At 39.8% G+C, this 14,679-nt stretch overlaps 1 protein-coding gene across 4 annotated transcripts in view; it reads right to left on the minus strand.

Annotated features, from left to right (window-relative positions):
- Window positions 1–3,786: 3,786 nt before the first annotated feature.
- LOC138022797 (N-acetyllactosaminide beta-1,6-N-acetylglucosaminyl-transferase-like) overlaps window positions 3,787–14,679 on the minus strand; it is a 24,803-nt gene continuing 13,910 nt past the window's right edge. The window contains exons 2-4 of one of the 4 annotated variants that reach the window (XR_011126640.1): window positions 11,964–12,233; window positions 7,660–7,790; window positions 3,787–5,488 (exon numbers count right to left, since the gene is read on the minus strand). Coding sequence is in view for 3 of the 4 variants with exons in the window: in XM_068869753.1 (XP_068725854.1) it covers window positions 4,406–5,488; window positions 11,964–12,221 (1,341 nt within the window). In the remaining variant the exon portion in view is untranslated. Of the gene's footprint in view, window positions 5,489–7,424; window positions 7,791–11,963; window positions 12,248–14,679 lie in introns of all 4 variants that reach the window. The other 3 variants (XM_068869755.1, XM_068869753.1, XM_068869754.1) reach the window with 3 other exon arrangements.

The following is a 14,679-nucleotide window of genomic DNA, read 5'->3' on the forward strand; positions in this document are numbered from 1 at the left end:
ACAATTCTTTCGTTTCAACGGAACAGAAAACAGCTTGTATTTTTTAATGTGTTTTAATACATCGTCCTTTGGTACGAATTGTAGTCGATCCAAAAACACTTGGCTCGACTACAATACGCACCAAAGAACGATGAGAACATCATGACCTTCAAAACTTGACAATAGACGTAACGAACACAGTTTACTCACGACGAAAGGATTCAGCGTATTCTTTGTACGGGCGCCTAAACTGGTAAGCCATTCGCCTACTTCCTCTACTGTCCATAGTTTAACATCTGAGCATCCATGAGCAGCCAGTGAATTTAAAATAACGCAAAAGGACCTCCAAAGATTCAAAACCTTCTCCGAAGAGTGGCCGAATGAAAAGGAGTACAAAGAGGATCATCAAGTTTCTTTATCGCTGTTCAATAATGCATCTTGATTGGCGGAGAATTATGTCGCCTTTTTGACCAGAAATGTTTGTCAAAATACGTAAATACCGCAGCCAATCACATGGCTTGAAGTGACATTTGTAACCGGAAACAAATCTTTTGAATTTCACCCTGCAGCTGACATCTATGCTTGTTACGAACCAGATTTTTAGGAGCTTAAAAAAAACTACCGGTACTGGCTCACATTTGTAGTCGGCAGCCATCCTGAACTTATTAAGGAAACGGATGAAGGAAAAGAGAACGAAATTCTTTCTCATGATGATTCGGATGATCCGGTACATTCGCCCAGTTCAGAGGGAGAAAGCGACTCAGAAAATGACACGAGAGATACATCTTCGAATGTTTTCGAAACGTTGATATATTCTTACTTAAACTAGAGAGTGTAACAAATTGAGCCAGACTGCAATGAGAACTACGTACAAATAAATAAGCCCTGAGGACAGCAATGCTCAGTAATTTCTCATGGATTTTAGTTACTCACATCTAATGATGTTTGTTTCTTCTGTGGTGGATACTGACAGGATGTATTTTCATATTACATTATATTACATACATATTATAGGTACGAAAACCACTCATGATAAAGTGGTGTAGATTAATCTGTAAACGGACAGCTACTAAAAATTGGTGTAAAAGTGAACTTTCAACTGTGTAATCTTATTCTTCATAATACCCACTAACTTTTGTCCTTTAAGAAGAGTAAAGATACCCAACAAAAAGAGTAATTTTAGAAGATCATTTTAGTGTAATAGTTTACACACCGAGACGGTGTAATTAATAAATTTAACATCTTTACGTTCGTAACATTACACTTAATTTTTTAGTGTGTTCTAAATGGATGTCATAAAGCGGGTTAATGATTTCTTTCCAACTTGTAGAAGTATTTTACATCAAACGGTTTCTGACTCAGTTCTTTCTTTTAAATCACAAAGAATCAACGTCCCATCAAAAAAGATATCACACGCGAAGCTTTGGCAACGACCACATCGACGAGAATGGAGAAAACAAAAGGCTTAATAAGTAAGATCAATGGCTTTACGAAGTCTCTCAAAAGCTCCTCTTTGTTTACGCACCAGTTTAAGTCTCAAATAACTGGTAAACAATTCACAAACCAATAAACTTGAAATAATCACGAAATGGTTACAAGAACGAGAAGATAAACGTTCGGGTATTGTTTAATACTTCGTCTTCCTGATGCCGATTGCGAGACACTTGAAAATAGGACGAAACTATATTACAAAAATCTTTCGGTGTTTTCGTGGTGTTTCGAGACTGAATTTAACAGTTATCTTGTATTGATCATGATTTGTACATTTTCATTACTCTGTATTAGCTTTCAAATGCATGTGGGGACTAGCCCCTCAGTACATTAGTAAACAAATCCCCAAATAGGACTCGCGATATTTGCAAAAATTGCGAATTTTGCGAAAAATCGCAGAATACTGAAAATCAAGAGAACCCTAGTCCCCAACAAGAGCCACGATTTTTGGGATTTTAACGATTTATGCGAAAATTAACAAATTGTTGTCAGTTTTTCATATGTCTGTCAGGTTATTGCAATCATGAATTGCGTCATAGCATTGTCAAAGTAGCTGTGGATCCACGAGGAGATAGCCTCGTGGATCCGCAGACAATCAAAACACGAGAAGAACGCGAGACAAAAATGCGAGAAACTTCAATCTGATGCGAGCAATATCGCTTCATTATCGCATAAACTATAAATTTATCGTCCGTCCGCTTATTGACAATAAAAATTAGCCAATGAGCGCGCGAGAATTTTTGCAGTCATTCTAAAATTGCGAATTTTGCGAAAAATCGAAAAAATCGTAGAACACTGAAAAGGTAGAGAACACTAATCCCCAAGGAGAGTCTTTGCGAAAATTGCGAATTTTGCGAAAAACAATGAATAGAGAACACTAGTCCCCTACAGGAGTCGCGATTTGTCTGTGGGTCACAACTTTACACCTTGGGAATCCAGTGCCAGCTAGCAAACGCTAACTGTCTTGCAGCGTAAAAAATTATTCTATTTCACTGCGGGTGTTAACAACCAACGAACATCACTAGACTGACTGAACACAGACGAGCGACAAGGAATGCTGACATCAAGAATAACATTGCTGAACAGCATCTACAGACAAAACACAGAATCGTGGCTGGGACTCTGCTGCATGTGTTACCTACAGCAGTAACTACTACCAACGGATCGTACTGGGAAGCTGGTTTACTAATTTAGAACAGACACCAATAAACCGATGCCTACAACTTCCTGCACCCTACAAACGATTTATGGATGACATCAACAGACGAACAACACATTGATTTACTCTAGCACAGTACTGCCCAACGTATTCTACGATACACGAACAGACCTTAGACCTATAGACGGGTCGAAACGCACATATCACTGTTTAGTCTTTCCAGCCAAATACATCTAGGCTCAACTGACATTCGACCAATAACATCACGAATAAGTTGACCAATAACATCTTCGACCGGACTTCTTACAGTATCTACTGACGTCACAAAAATCACTGACGATGGCTTCCGCTCAGGTTGTCGAAACGTCAGTCAATGTCATCTCAAACAGTCCTTTTCAGGACTACACTCACCTGGACGATCGTACCTCCCTTAATCATGATAAGAAGCTGTCTCGTCTTTTTAGCATTTGGATTCATTTTATTTGACGCAAACCGAATGCGTGCACTTTTTCACAGACATCAACGGTTGATGGATCAAAATATAGTGAGAAATCACTGATATAAAGGGAGAGAATTCAAAGTCCAAGAATAGGCCCCTACGGGAGCCCTTGTAATAGTAATTCTTCAACAGAATATATCTGTGATCGATCAATCAATTAATTAATCAATCAATCAATCACTTTATTAACGTGGTCAGTACACTTATCTAATAGCTGGTTTCCAGGTAAGCCACGAAATAATAAAGATAAACATAAAAAAATGAGACTTCCTGTGTATAACCAAGAGAAAATGAGGGGACAGAGAAGGAGGCTCCGGGCCAGCCCTTGGGATATGTCATGTCCACGAAAGTTATTTTTAAATGAGCGGAAGTCTTCCGAGACGTCCGCATGCAGGCCAACCTCGGTCCGATGTTTGAAAGAAAATATATATTCATAAGCTTTCCACGTGCGCCATCATTTTCTCTTTTCACTAAGAACCTGAGAGCGAAGCAAGACTGCATGCGGACGTCTCGGAAGACAGACTTCCCCTAGAACAAAGACTTCCGCTCATCTAAAAATAACTTTCGTGGACATAACATATCCCGGCCAACGCCTTGAGCCTCCCTCTCTGTCCCCTCATTTTCTCTTGGTATAACAGAAAACTACAATTAAGAAAACTGACAAGCTATAAAATATAATCTTATAATGATCTACAAGACATGGTCAACATGGTTCCGTGAGATTTACTGTTTTTAAACTGTTCGTCTGGTATAGAATTCCGCAATGCATGATCTTAAGCCGGTCAGTTGTAGAATTCACTGTTGGAAGGTCCACTATTGTGGTACCTTTGTGATTATACTTGAATCGCCTTACAGTTATAGGATCACGTAAACAGACAGGTCGGGATTCGCTGGTTAACATTTTGAAAACAGTTGACAATAGTTTGGCTAATCGTTGTTCGTGGAGACTTGAGAGACCAATCGCTGACGGAAATGGGTAAGCCAGGAAATCATTGCGGCACCAGCCTTTTATTTCGAATATTTGGATGACGGAATTTGATGGTTCGCTAAGTCAAGAGCTCTTTTAGCCAATCCAAAGCGATGGTGGGGTACCGATTCCAGTTGCTCTGTTTCACTACACAAGATGTTTCATTTAATTGTGCTAAAATCTCTTTGGGCACGGTACCTACACAAGAAAGAAATCCATGTGAGGTGATTTTGACATCATCGTTGGATGAATATAGTGTCTTGAGCAACCAAGTAAGTCTTACGCAATACTTTGCACAGCGTTTTACTTTTTATTTTTTCCAGACAGCCGTGCCGTATTTTCTTCCTTGTCTTGCAATAAGAATACAGTCGACCAGCTCGTCTCTGAAGTTGTAAGGGATTTTGTGAACAAACAGTTTCATTTTCATTTTTTCACCGAGGGCCCACTGCAGGTCTTGAAAAGAGATCCAACATAGATCTCGTTTCCAGAATCCTTTACAAGAATTTTTGTTCTGCTTACCACGCCACTGCCATATTAAAGCGCGTGCTATCCACTCAGGCTGTTTCCCTTGGATTCCACCTGGGGCATGCGGATACTGATGTAAGGTTCCATAAAACGTTTCATCTGGAATGTGAGTATCCTTTAAAAATTCAACAAAGTCTTTCCCGATCTGGCTGTGCAGTACAAAGTTAACAAATTGTCGTATCGCAATAATGTGTGTTGCTCCCCTATAAATTGTAATGTTGTGAGGTGGAGGGGGTTTCTTCTCACCCCTAACGAACTTATTGTTAGTAAAATTGTGTATGAACTTCGTGCGGTACTGGAATTCTTTTTCCACAGGAAAACTGGCAATACTGTTGTTGTTTTTAAGAGTTTCCAATGCTCTCACAATTTCTTTGTTATCATAAAGTGGAAAATCTTGTCCAACTAAACTAATATAATATTTCCATTTCACAGAAGACTGTAAAAGCTCTTCCATACAATTGAGCTGAGCTTGAACCAAACTAAAATGTCCCCAGAAAACACTTGTCCTATTGGTGACGACAAAGACATTTGGAAGACAGCGTATCATAGTATTTATGGCTCTTAGCAAGGCGTCTGGGGATTTTGTGTCGATATGAATGCAGTACACATTGTTGGGCATATAGATTGCTTGAAGAATTCTCTCCACTAAACGTGCACTTTTGTATAATGTTATGGAGTAAGCGATGGGTAGCTGCTTTTCTTCTTCGGACACAGGAGGATGGCGGAAATGGTGTCTTAAGACTTGAACACAGTCCTGATTGGGAGTGTACTTGGCGTTAATTTCTGAATCAGGTTGTGTTCTAGTAACAGTTCCCTTCAGCTTTTCCTCGCCGGATATAAGCTTCTGGCACCTTTCCCACGTCGTGGTCTGCAAATGATAAAATGCTAACTTACATAAGTAAATCAGTAGTTACGTATTTCATAAAACATAAAATAGTTTGAACTCAGGCGTTAAGTACCTTAATGGATTTCCGAGAAGGACGGTTGGCAGTGACTGACGTTCGGACAACCTGAGCGCAAGTCACCTTCAGAGTCAAGTGACGGTTGGAAGTAAAAGCAAATGTAGTGATGGACTGGTCTGTGTTATGATTGTTAGTGGGAAAAGTAACGTGATTGCTTGTGAGGATGGGTGAGTGATGATTGGTGAATTAGGACGATCCGGTCGCAGACGTTTTTTAAGCTGAGAGGAAAAAGTTGTGTGTAGTTAAGGTTTTCTGTCAAGTACTCGTTTGTAAGGCACATGTAGAAGTAGGCAACAGTTTAATGTAGTTTGTGTACCAGGTTTTAAGTGCAAGGCGCTGGTAATTGTTCCTACAGTAGGTTAAGCATGTAGTACCCTGCGATCAGGCTCCATTTTTGATAGCAGAAAAAGAAACGAAAAAAGCGAGCGCCGACCAAAGAGGACATGACAGCGATGCTCAATTGGGCCTGATCGCTGGTTAAGGAAGTGGAAGAGTCCCAGTCAATATTGTCTTTTGCTCTTGTATGGTGTTCAGCAATATTGCTATTGAGATCACCATTCTTAGTCGCTCGTTTGTGTTCTGTAAGTCGTTTATTTATATTCCTGCCGGTTTTACCGATATAAGAGGCCTGGCAATCGCAGCATGTGATCTTTTATACTGCTCCCTGTTTGTCCTTGGGGTCGTCTCTGTGTTTGACATTAGTTAGTGAGCGTCATAAAGTCGTGGGAAACGCGTGTGTCGTGAGGTTGTGGTATGCGTGCGATAGTTTCAGTCCCTCTTATGTACGGTATTGTCGCTGCCTTGTGAATTTGTCGGTAGTATTTTCCGTTGTATTGAAAGTACGTTGAAGTTAGGCACAGGTGTAATCAGTCTCCATCGATCTGTGGGTAGTGATGGTTGAAACAAGGATTTGTTGATGCTAGTCTTGTTGCAGTCTATGGCTAATTGGAGTAATATGTTAGTTAAAAGTCACGTAACGTCAAAAGATACTAACAGCGCCTTATACCATAGGCAGCCCAAGCTCGCGTCACTACAGACAGCCGTTAAGAATTTGAACGCGTTGTAAGACTTTGTATGGGAAATAAAATACAGTCGATTATGAAGCCTAAAAATTGCTCAATTTAACGTTCATTCCATGGTTACGAGAAGCCGCTGTGGGGATAGGGTAAGTGTTGTAGTGACTGTACCTCATCGGGTGGAGTTAATTTGACCTCGGACCCAAGCTCCGTGTCTCGTGCGGCGATCAGTAGCAGTTACATTCATCAGCTATCGTGGAAATCGAAGAAGAAAATGCTCATTTCCAGCCAAGTGCGTGGGGATTTTTGACTACGAAACATTTTTTGAGGTTCGCAAATGATGTGGCTTTAGCTTTGCGTGAAAAAATCTTGGCTGGGATGGATTTTCGAGTTGCGAACCGCCTCTGAGCTGACAACGGTCGAAATCTTAGTATGCAGCCTTGACTTCGTCTTAGAACATTGAAAACACGGACTTCCCGAAACTGTGAAATAAACTCCAAAAGGCACAGGAATACACCAGAGGTGAGTCATTTTGATTCATTTTATTGAATGAACGTTAAATTGAGCAATTTTTAGGCTTCATAATCGACTGTATTTTATTTCCCATACAAAGTCTTACAACGCGTTTAAATTCTTAACGGCTGTCTGTAGTGACGCGAGCTTGGGCTGCCTATGCTTATACTTGAAAGCTGGTATAAAACTTTAGAACGTACCAAATTAAATCGTTGTCAACCTGTACATGCGCCTTACAGACATAACAGAAAACCTTAACTACACACAACAGTTTTTCCTCTCAGCTTTTAAACTTACTCCTACCATCACTTACAATTGCAAGCCGGATCATAATTCAGCAATCACCACGCACAATCCTCACCAGGAATCATATTACTTTTCCCACTACCAATCGCAAAGACCAGAACATCACTACATTCGTTTGAATTTTCAACCGTTACTTGACTCTGATGATGACCTCCGCTCAGGGTGTCAAAGTGACGTTAGTCACTGCCAACCGTCCTTCTCTGGACTGCTTTCACCGAGACGATCAAATTGTATCTAGTTACGTATTTCCTGTTGATCTGGAAGGCATGTAGTGAAGTAAGCCTGGTGATTAGTCGGGGTTATTCACTCGGAACAAGGCGCCCATATCCTCGAAGGACAGCTAACATTCTTATTTGTCCGTTATTGAGATTTCCTGCAAGAAACATTAAATAACGAAAAACGTATTTTGTACTTGGTGGAGTTGTATTTTAAAACTATTTTTAATGGCATATTGTAGCCGTTGACATTTCGAGTATAAGCATGTTTTTCTGATTTGCGGTTTTCTGAATCTTTTAACAGCAATGCGTAGACAACGTGTTTTGTAAAATGGTTAACGGTAGGATTGAATTTAATTTTGTATAATTTATTTACACAACAATACGTGTAGACATTTTCTTTTGTCTGCTGGTATGCGTTGTAAACAGGTATGTTACTTTTATATATTAAGAGTGCATTCAATACACTACACGTGGTTCAACGGCTGCTGTTCAAATTTTGGGAAATGTGAGCACTCGGCTAGCATTATTTGCACTGAAGCAACGATGAGCGATAGTGGAGGTGAAGTCTAGGGTTTGTGGAGTGTCCTTACAGTTTTAGAGCCTTACTACAAAGGGGAAGATATATATAGCCCCTCCTCTTCATAATCTCATCTTCTTTTACCCCCTCCCATTCTATAATCTAGTGCTTTTCTATTATGATCAGCCATTGTTTTCAGCCCTCCTTATACCTTTTACAATCAAAGCCTCACCCAGCTTTTAAGATAGTAATTGTCCGTGGCTATTAAATACGTCAAAAATATTTCTTTTTCATAGCACCCGCCATTTTTGGTATGTCTTGGTGCAGTCTAAGGCTAATTGGAGTAATATGCCAGTAAAAAGTGGCGTAACGTCAAAAGATACTAACAGCGCCTTACACTTGAAAGCTGGTATAAAATTTTAGAACATACCAAATTAAATCGTTGTCAACCTCTACCTGCGCCTTACAAACATAACTTAACAGAAAACCTTAACTACACACAACAGTTTTTCCTCTCAGCTTTCAAGCCTACTGCGACCATCACTTACAAGCTGGATCATAATTGTTGGGAATGCCTCCAAAGTTATCCAACACTGTCACAATTTTTGAAAACGATTTATTGATCCCTCGTATTACAAGATTTTTTCTTCTTCTCTCTTTTCAACCGCTCCCTTTTTTTTTAGACAACTCCCTCTATTCTGATTCGTCTTGTACATTCTCATGATTTCCGATGTAATTGTATTGCCAACAACGATTTGACCCCAAGTTCTCAATTCACACATCACTTAACACTTCAAACCGACATTATCAAAATGGCTTAAATATATTAAACCGAAAGGAAGGTCCGAGGTCTAGGTGAGATCGCAAGATTTTAAGTCTAATGCGTTCCGGAACAAGATTTTTCAAAAAGTCTCAAATCCTCGAGGAAACGCCGCCAAAATGTTGTATACACTCTTCACTATGAATTTAACTTACTTTCACCAACATTTCAATGTTATTACGTCGAAATACTTGTTTTTTAGAGCATCCGCCATTTTTAGTATGTCGCCAGCATACTTATTCGAGAAAACTTGGAGCAAGGACTGATGACGTTACTTACTCAACATTTAGCTCGCTGCTACTCTAGTAAACAATGGAAAACATGTCTTAAAGCGAAGCTTCGTCTTCTATTGATCATGATTTATCGAATTCGGAGTTATCATTTGACTACGAGAAAAACATTCTGAGTCACTTCCCTGTGATTATGAAGATTTAGACTCAACTACTGAGGAAAAAGCAGCCGCATATCGACGGGAAAGAGCTCAAGAGAAAGAACAAGGGGAAAGCTTCGAGTTCGTTCGAATTAACTGAGATTAGATGATATGTTGGAGTCGTGGTTTTGTCTGTTTACTATTGTTCCCTTCATTTGTAAAAGTTCAAATTTCGCGTTATTTTTTTCTGGGTGCAAATGTTCGTGTTGTTCTTCGGACGCGGTAACAAAGGCCAATGAAAGGCTAAGGAGTGCTTCTGCTGTTACTAGCGAAATTGATCGGTGGGTGGAGATGCTGGAAGGAATTGAGAATGACGGAGAACTACAGTACCAATGATCTGCCTGGGTTTCAATCTTGTTGTATAGACGAGAGGGTTTTAAAAATAGCCGCCAAAGGATTAAGAAATCGAAAGAACAAGCGATACGCATCAATGTATGAGCAATGCCAAACGGCGAACTCTCAAAATTAAAGCACTGTGTAATAAGCTTAATTTGTATTGCCCTTTTTCAGTTTTCCTTGTCGGGAAATATTTTCTTGTATTTTATAACGTAGCAAATAAGAACGATAATGGCAATAACTTTGCTAGCTCCTGAATAGTTTTCTACGATCAGTTTCATACCGACAGTTTATTCGTCTTTTTGGGGACCTCATGGGGTATTTATTACACAGCACTTACCGAGACTTCGCAGTTAGGCCTTGCTCATACATTGATGTGTGTATCGCACGTTCTTTCGGTTTCTTATTAATCCTATGGCGGCTATTCCTCAAACCCACTCGTCTAGACAACAAGATTGACACCCAGACAGATCGGTGGAAGTTCTCTATCATCTGCAACTGCTTCCAGCTTCCCCTGGCACCGATCAATTTCGTACAGCAGAAGCATTCCTCTGCCTTTGTTACCGCTGCCAAAGAACAACACGTACCTATGCACCCAGCAAAAATAACGAGAAATTTGAATTTTTACAAATGAAGGGAACAATAGTAAACAGACAAAATCACGACTCCAAAATGCCACTTAAACTCAGTTAATGGGAACGATCTCGAAGCATTTCTCTTGTTCTTCCGCTTGAGCTCTTTCCCGTCGATATGCGGCTGTTGTTTCTCAGTAGCCATGAGACTAAATCTTTATAATCACAGGTAAGTGACTCAGAATGTTTTTCGAAGTCAAACTATAGCTCCGAAGTTGATAAATCATGATCGATAGAAGACAAAGCTTCACTTGCGGACATGTTTTCCTTTGTTTACTCAAGTAGCAAGGAGCTAACTGTTGAGTAAGTGACATCATCAGTCCTCGCTCCAGGCTTTCTCGAATAAGTATGCTGGCGACATACCAAAAATGGTGGATGCTATGAAAGACAAGTATTTTGACGTAAGTAAGTTAAATTCATAATGTGAAAAGCGTATACACCATCTTGGCGGAGTTTCCTCGTGGATTTGAGACTTTTTGAAAAATCGTGTTTTTTCGTCAAAGTAATTCAAAGCCATACCATACTGGTGTAAGGCTGGCATCTTTGAAACCAATCAAAGCAGTAAATAGTAAGACCTAACCATGAGCCCTACAACTCCATTGCTAGCCTTGGTCTATGTAACGGCATTTTCACAGATCAAGCTACTTTTAGACGAGGAAGATTTGGCTTGCACGAGTGACCATTCTTCATTGCGTGGGTAATACTTTAATTTCTTGTGCAAGACTTGCAACTAGCTGGAGAAGTTTGGTTTCCCGGGAAAGTCAATCCAAAAATAACTCGGCGTGTAAAAACGCCGCTCCACAAATAAAATGAAGTTGTACGCTCCTGGTTAGCCATAGGCTCCTGACCGAGTCGGAATGCAGAGGAAACTCGGAGCGGAAAGAGAGCATTGCATTCCTTCACCGTTCAACCAGCCTTGCTGTGTTTCATTTCCCATAATTTCCATCCTTCACCCAATTTTCTTACACACGTCCTTGCTTAATTACACAGTTTACGAGAACAACTCAAAAGGTCTCTACTCCAAGTGTTACTTGTAAACAACTTAAATTTACTTTGTGCAATATTCTCAGTCTTTCTTTTTACTCCTTTTCGGCCTGTTTTATTCCTTGGGTTGCTCAAATTACCCTAGATCGATTTTACTAACGACTTTGCTTCAGACTTTGATCTTTCTTTCGGTTATAGTAGCTATGCAATTGCTCTCATGGGCTAGGAGCGAGGCTAATCCTACCAAATGAGATTTTAGCCCACATCAGCAAGGGCTTAGCTTCCCAACTTTTCAGCCAAACGTTCTCCAGTAATCAAGAGTGCTCACGCTCAAACAATGGCTTTTTTGTCAGGTTGACCACATAAAAGACCATACTAGAATGGCTTCTCTTAAGAGAAGGAAGTGATATATTGGTACCCTGTCTCCAAGTAAAAGATGGTCGTTTTGTAATGTAGATATAAAATGCTAAACAGATTGAGAAACTATTGAACTGTATCTGGATTTGCACAAGTAGTCATGTTACACATAACCATTGGTTATATTTCGGCTAAATACTCTCTGGCAAAAGACTGAGGATTCAACCAGTGAATTTTCCTTTTATGAATTACCTCTAGTGTGCTTGTTGGCGAAGCCTTGTTTGTCATCTGTTTCGTCATCAGCTCTGTTTCATGTGATGGATATTTCAACTCTGTCCGCATCCCATTTTCAAGACCACTCAAGCGTGCTGTCGTTGACTTCAATCGACTTTGTGTTGTTGGTTGGCTTGGGTTTTTATTGCGTGATCTCATTTGGTAAACGATGATTAATTGCGTGACAACCAAGATAAAACACACAAGCAGAACAGTTTTTGCAGCTGACAAAGCCATCAAAGTTCATTCCTTCAAAAAACAAACTGTGCATCTAACAAAATATATCCGAGACATTACTTTGTTTTTCCTCAAAAACAGGAGATGGGGACAAATTTAGGTCGCAAGCTTAGGCCGTAATTCTAAATTAGACTTGGCACTGGATGTTTTAATTAGCATTGGGCTTGCCTCCTTTTCAGAATTCTTGCTTTTGATGCAAGGTGGCCCCACAAGCTTACGAAAAGGGGCTCAAATCAACCAAGCTCAGGGAGTCGCAATCTGTTTAGGAAAGTTTCATTGGGCTGAACTGTATTATAAAAAAAAAAAACAAGTTGAAGGTCAGTGATAGGGTACTAAATATATCTCCTTCAATAACAGTAATAACGTTTTACCATATTAACAACATTAATAATAAATATTAATAGTAATAATAATGATAATGATAATATAATGATAATTATAATGACGAAAATATATAACATGCCGTGTGCAGTTTCATTTTAGATCGAAGTTTTCGTCGAGATTTCCGAGTTACCATCGGACAGTAAATGAATTAAGTAAATGGTAGAACCTAGGGAGCACCAGTGAAATTTTTCTCCTGGCATTGACTTTTTAGCAAAAACAACAGGCCCTTGTTTCACACAAAAATGCAGAAAGTGTTAGTTGAAAGGCATCCAAGAAGAACTGAGCGATCCTTCATTATTTATTCGAGATGGTTGGCTGGTAAGATCCGGCAGAAAGCAAAACAAAACGTTTTGACCCGTTAAAGGGGGGATGAAAAAAGACATGACCCCTAGAAGCTGCTGGCATTGCCGTGTTAAGCTTGGTGCAGTGAGTCCGTCTTCAGCAATTTTTTTGTGCATGGCAATGTGAATATCATTCCCTGGTTTTACCAAGTTAAGATCTTTACTCGGGCATTTTGAGTTTGTTTGCCTATGTTTTCTTTAGTTGAAGAGGCGAATCTTTCATTTTCAATGTTTAGAAACCAGATGGACTTCAAACTTCATCCAGAGCTCGATATACGCACGCTAAGCATGAACCATCTATCAATCAGACCCATAGCTTCTGCTTACGCACCCTGTGTGGCCGGTTTTGTGTGTCCACTGCGCTTGAGCAGCTAGACTACACAGCTATCAATAACCTTCACTAGTTTGGGACGTCATGATGTTGCTGTCAAATGCCGCTTATAAGCAGGGCCAGCATCATAAGGCAGCTGTTAACAAAGTTAATCATCATCGAACTTCGTTCGTCCGAAGTTCACAGTCTTCGCTAAGCTTCGCTTATAGAAATGTGTTCGCTTCTACTGAGGAACAGATAACGTCCGTGGACAAATATCTGAGCATACTTTCCCGCCAAATGGAGGCTATTGTTTATTTATACAAGAGATTACGGGTAGCCTACACTTTGTTCGAAGGATTTCTAGCCGATTGTCTTCTTTGTTCTTAATATTTCAGTGTTTTTTTAATGTTACAATACCTTTCTCAATAACAAGTTCAAATCCGTAGTCTGAAGTCCAGAGTCCACATTCCGTGACCCAACCATACAATTAAAAGCGTTTTTTAACGGCTTTGATTCCAATCAAAACCAGTAAATGAATGCTTTACATGTTTTTACGATGGTATTTAAATAGTTAATACTGGGCATTTTTCTCCCCAGTAAACACGCCAAATTTCAGCGAGATCAATGAAAAGGACGCAGACCTACGAGCTCTACAGTATCGATGATTCAAATTTGAATCATTCTCAGGGAGTTCTAGCTAGAAGCCCCGTGGGGTTGGTACTTGGATGGGGGACCGGCCGGTGATATGTTCGTTGACACTGTGGAAATCTCGCTTCTCGGAGTCTACGGAAATTCCTTAACACTGATAATTGCATAGATTCGTATAGTGCAATACCTTAATTCCTTAATTACTCAACAATTATTAGAAAGCGGTACAAAATGATTCTCCCCAAAACATACAACTACTTTCAAAAGCCTCGATCGTCGATGACAAAGCAGGACTCGAACGCACCTCACTAACCTCTATTATTGGTAGTTTATATAACAGACGATAAACATTTTTTTAAATATTATATATATATATATATATATATAATAGGAAGAAATATATATATATATACGGAAGAAAAAAACACATAAACTACAAGTTCATCCCTACAAGCCTGTTTCGTGGTCACCCACTCATCAGGTGATTATTTATTAATATATATATATATGTATATATATATATATATATAACGTAGAATGAAGAAACTGCAGACAGTACTGTTTCGGCCTTCTGGGCCTCATCAGTGCAGTGCTGATGTCTGGGATGGAGGTTAAGCTTATAAAGCCACCCCAAATGTCCCACACATGTGGTACATCTAAGCCATGCCACAGGCCCTGTTCAGGGATTCTATTACTTTTTAGAGCCCCGGGGCTCATCGGCATTCTCACAGGCCCTGTTCAGGGATTGAAAGTTGGAATTGTTGTGTTCAAG

The sequence above is a fragment of the Montipora capricornis genome, chromosome 11 (assembly GCF_036669925.1).
Source record: "Montipora capricornis isolate CH-2021 chromosome 11, ASM3666992v2, whole genome shotgun sequence".
Taxonomy (NCBI): Eukaryota; Metazoa; Cnidaria; class Anthozoa; order Scleractinia; family Acroporidae; genus Montipora; species Montipora capricornis.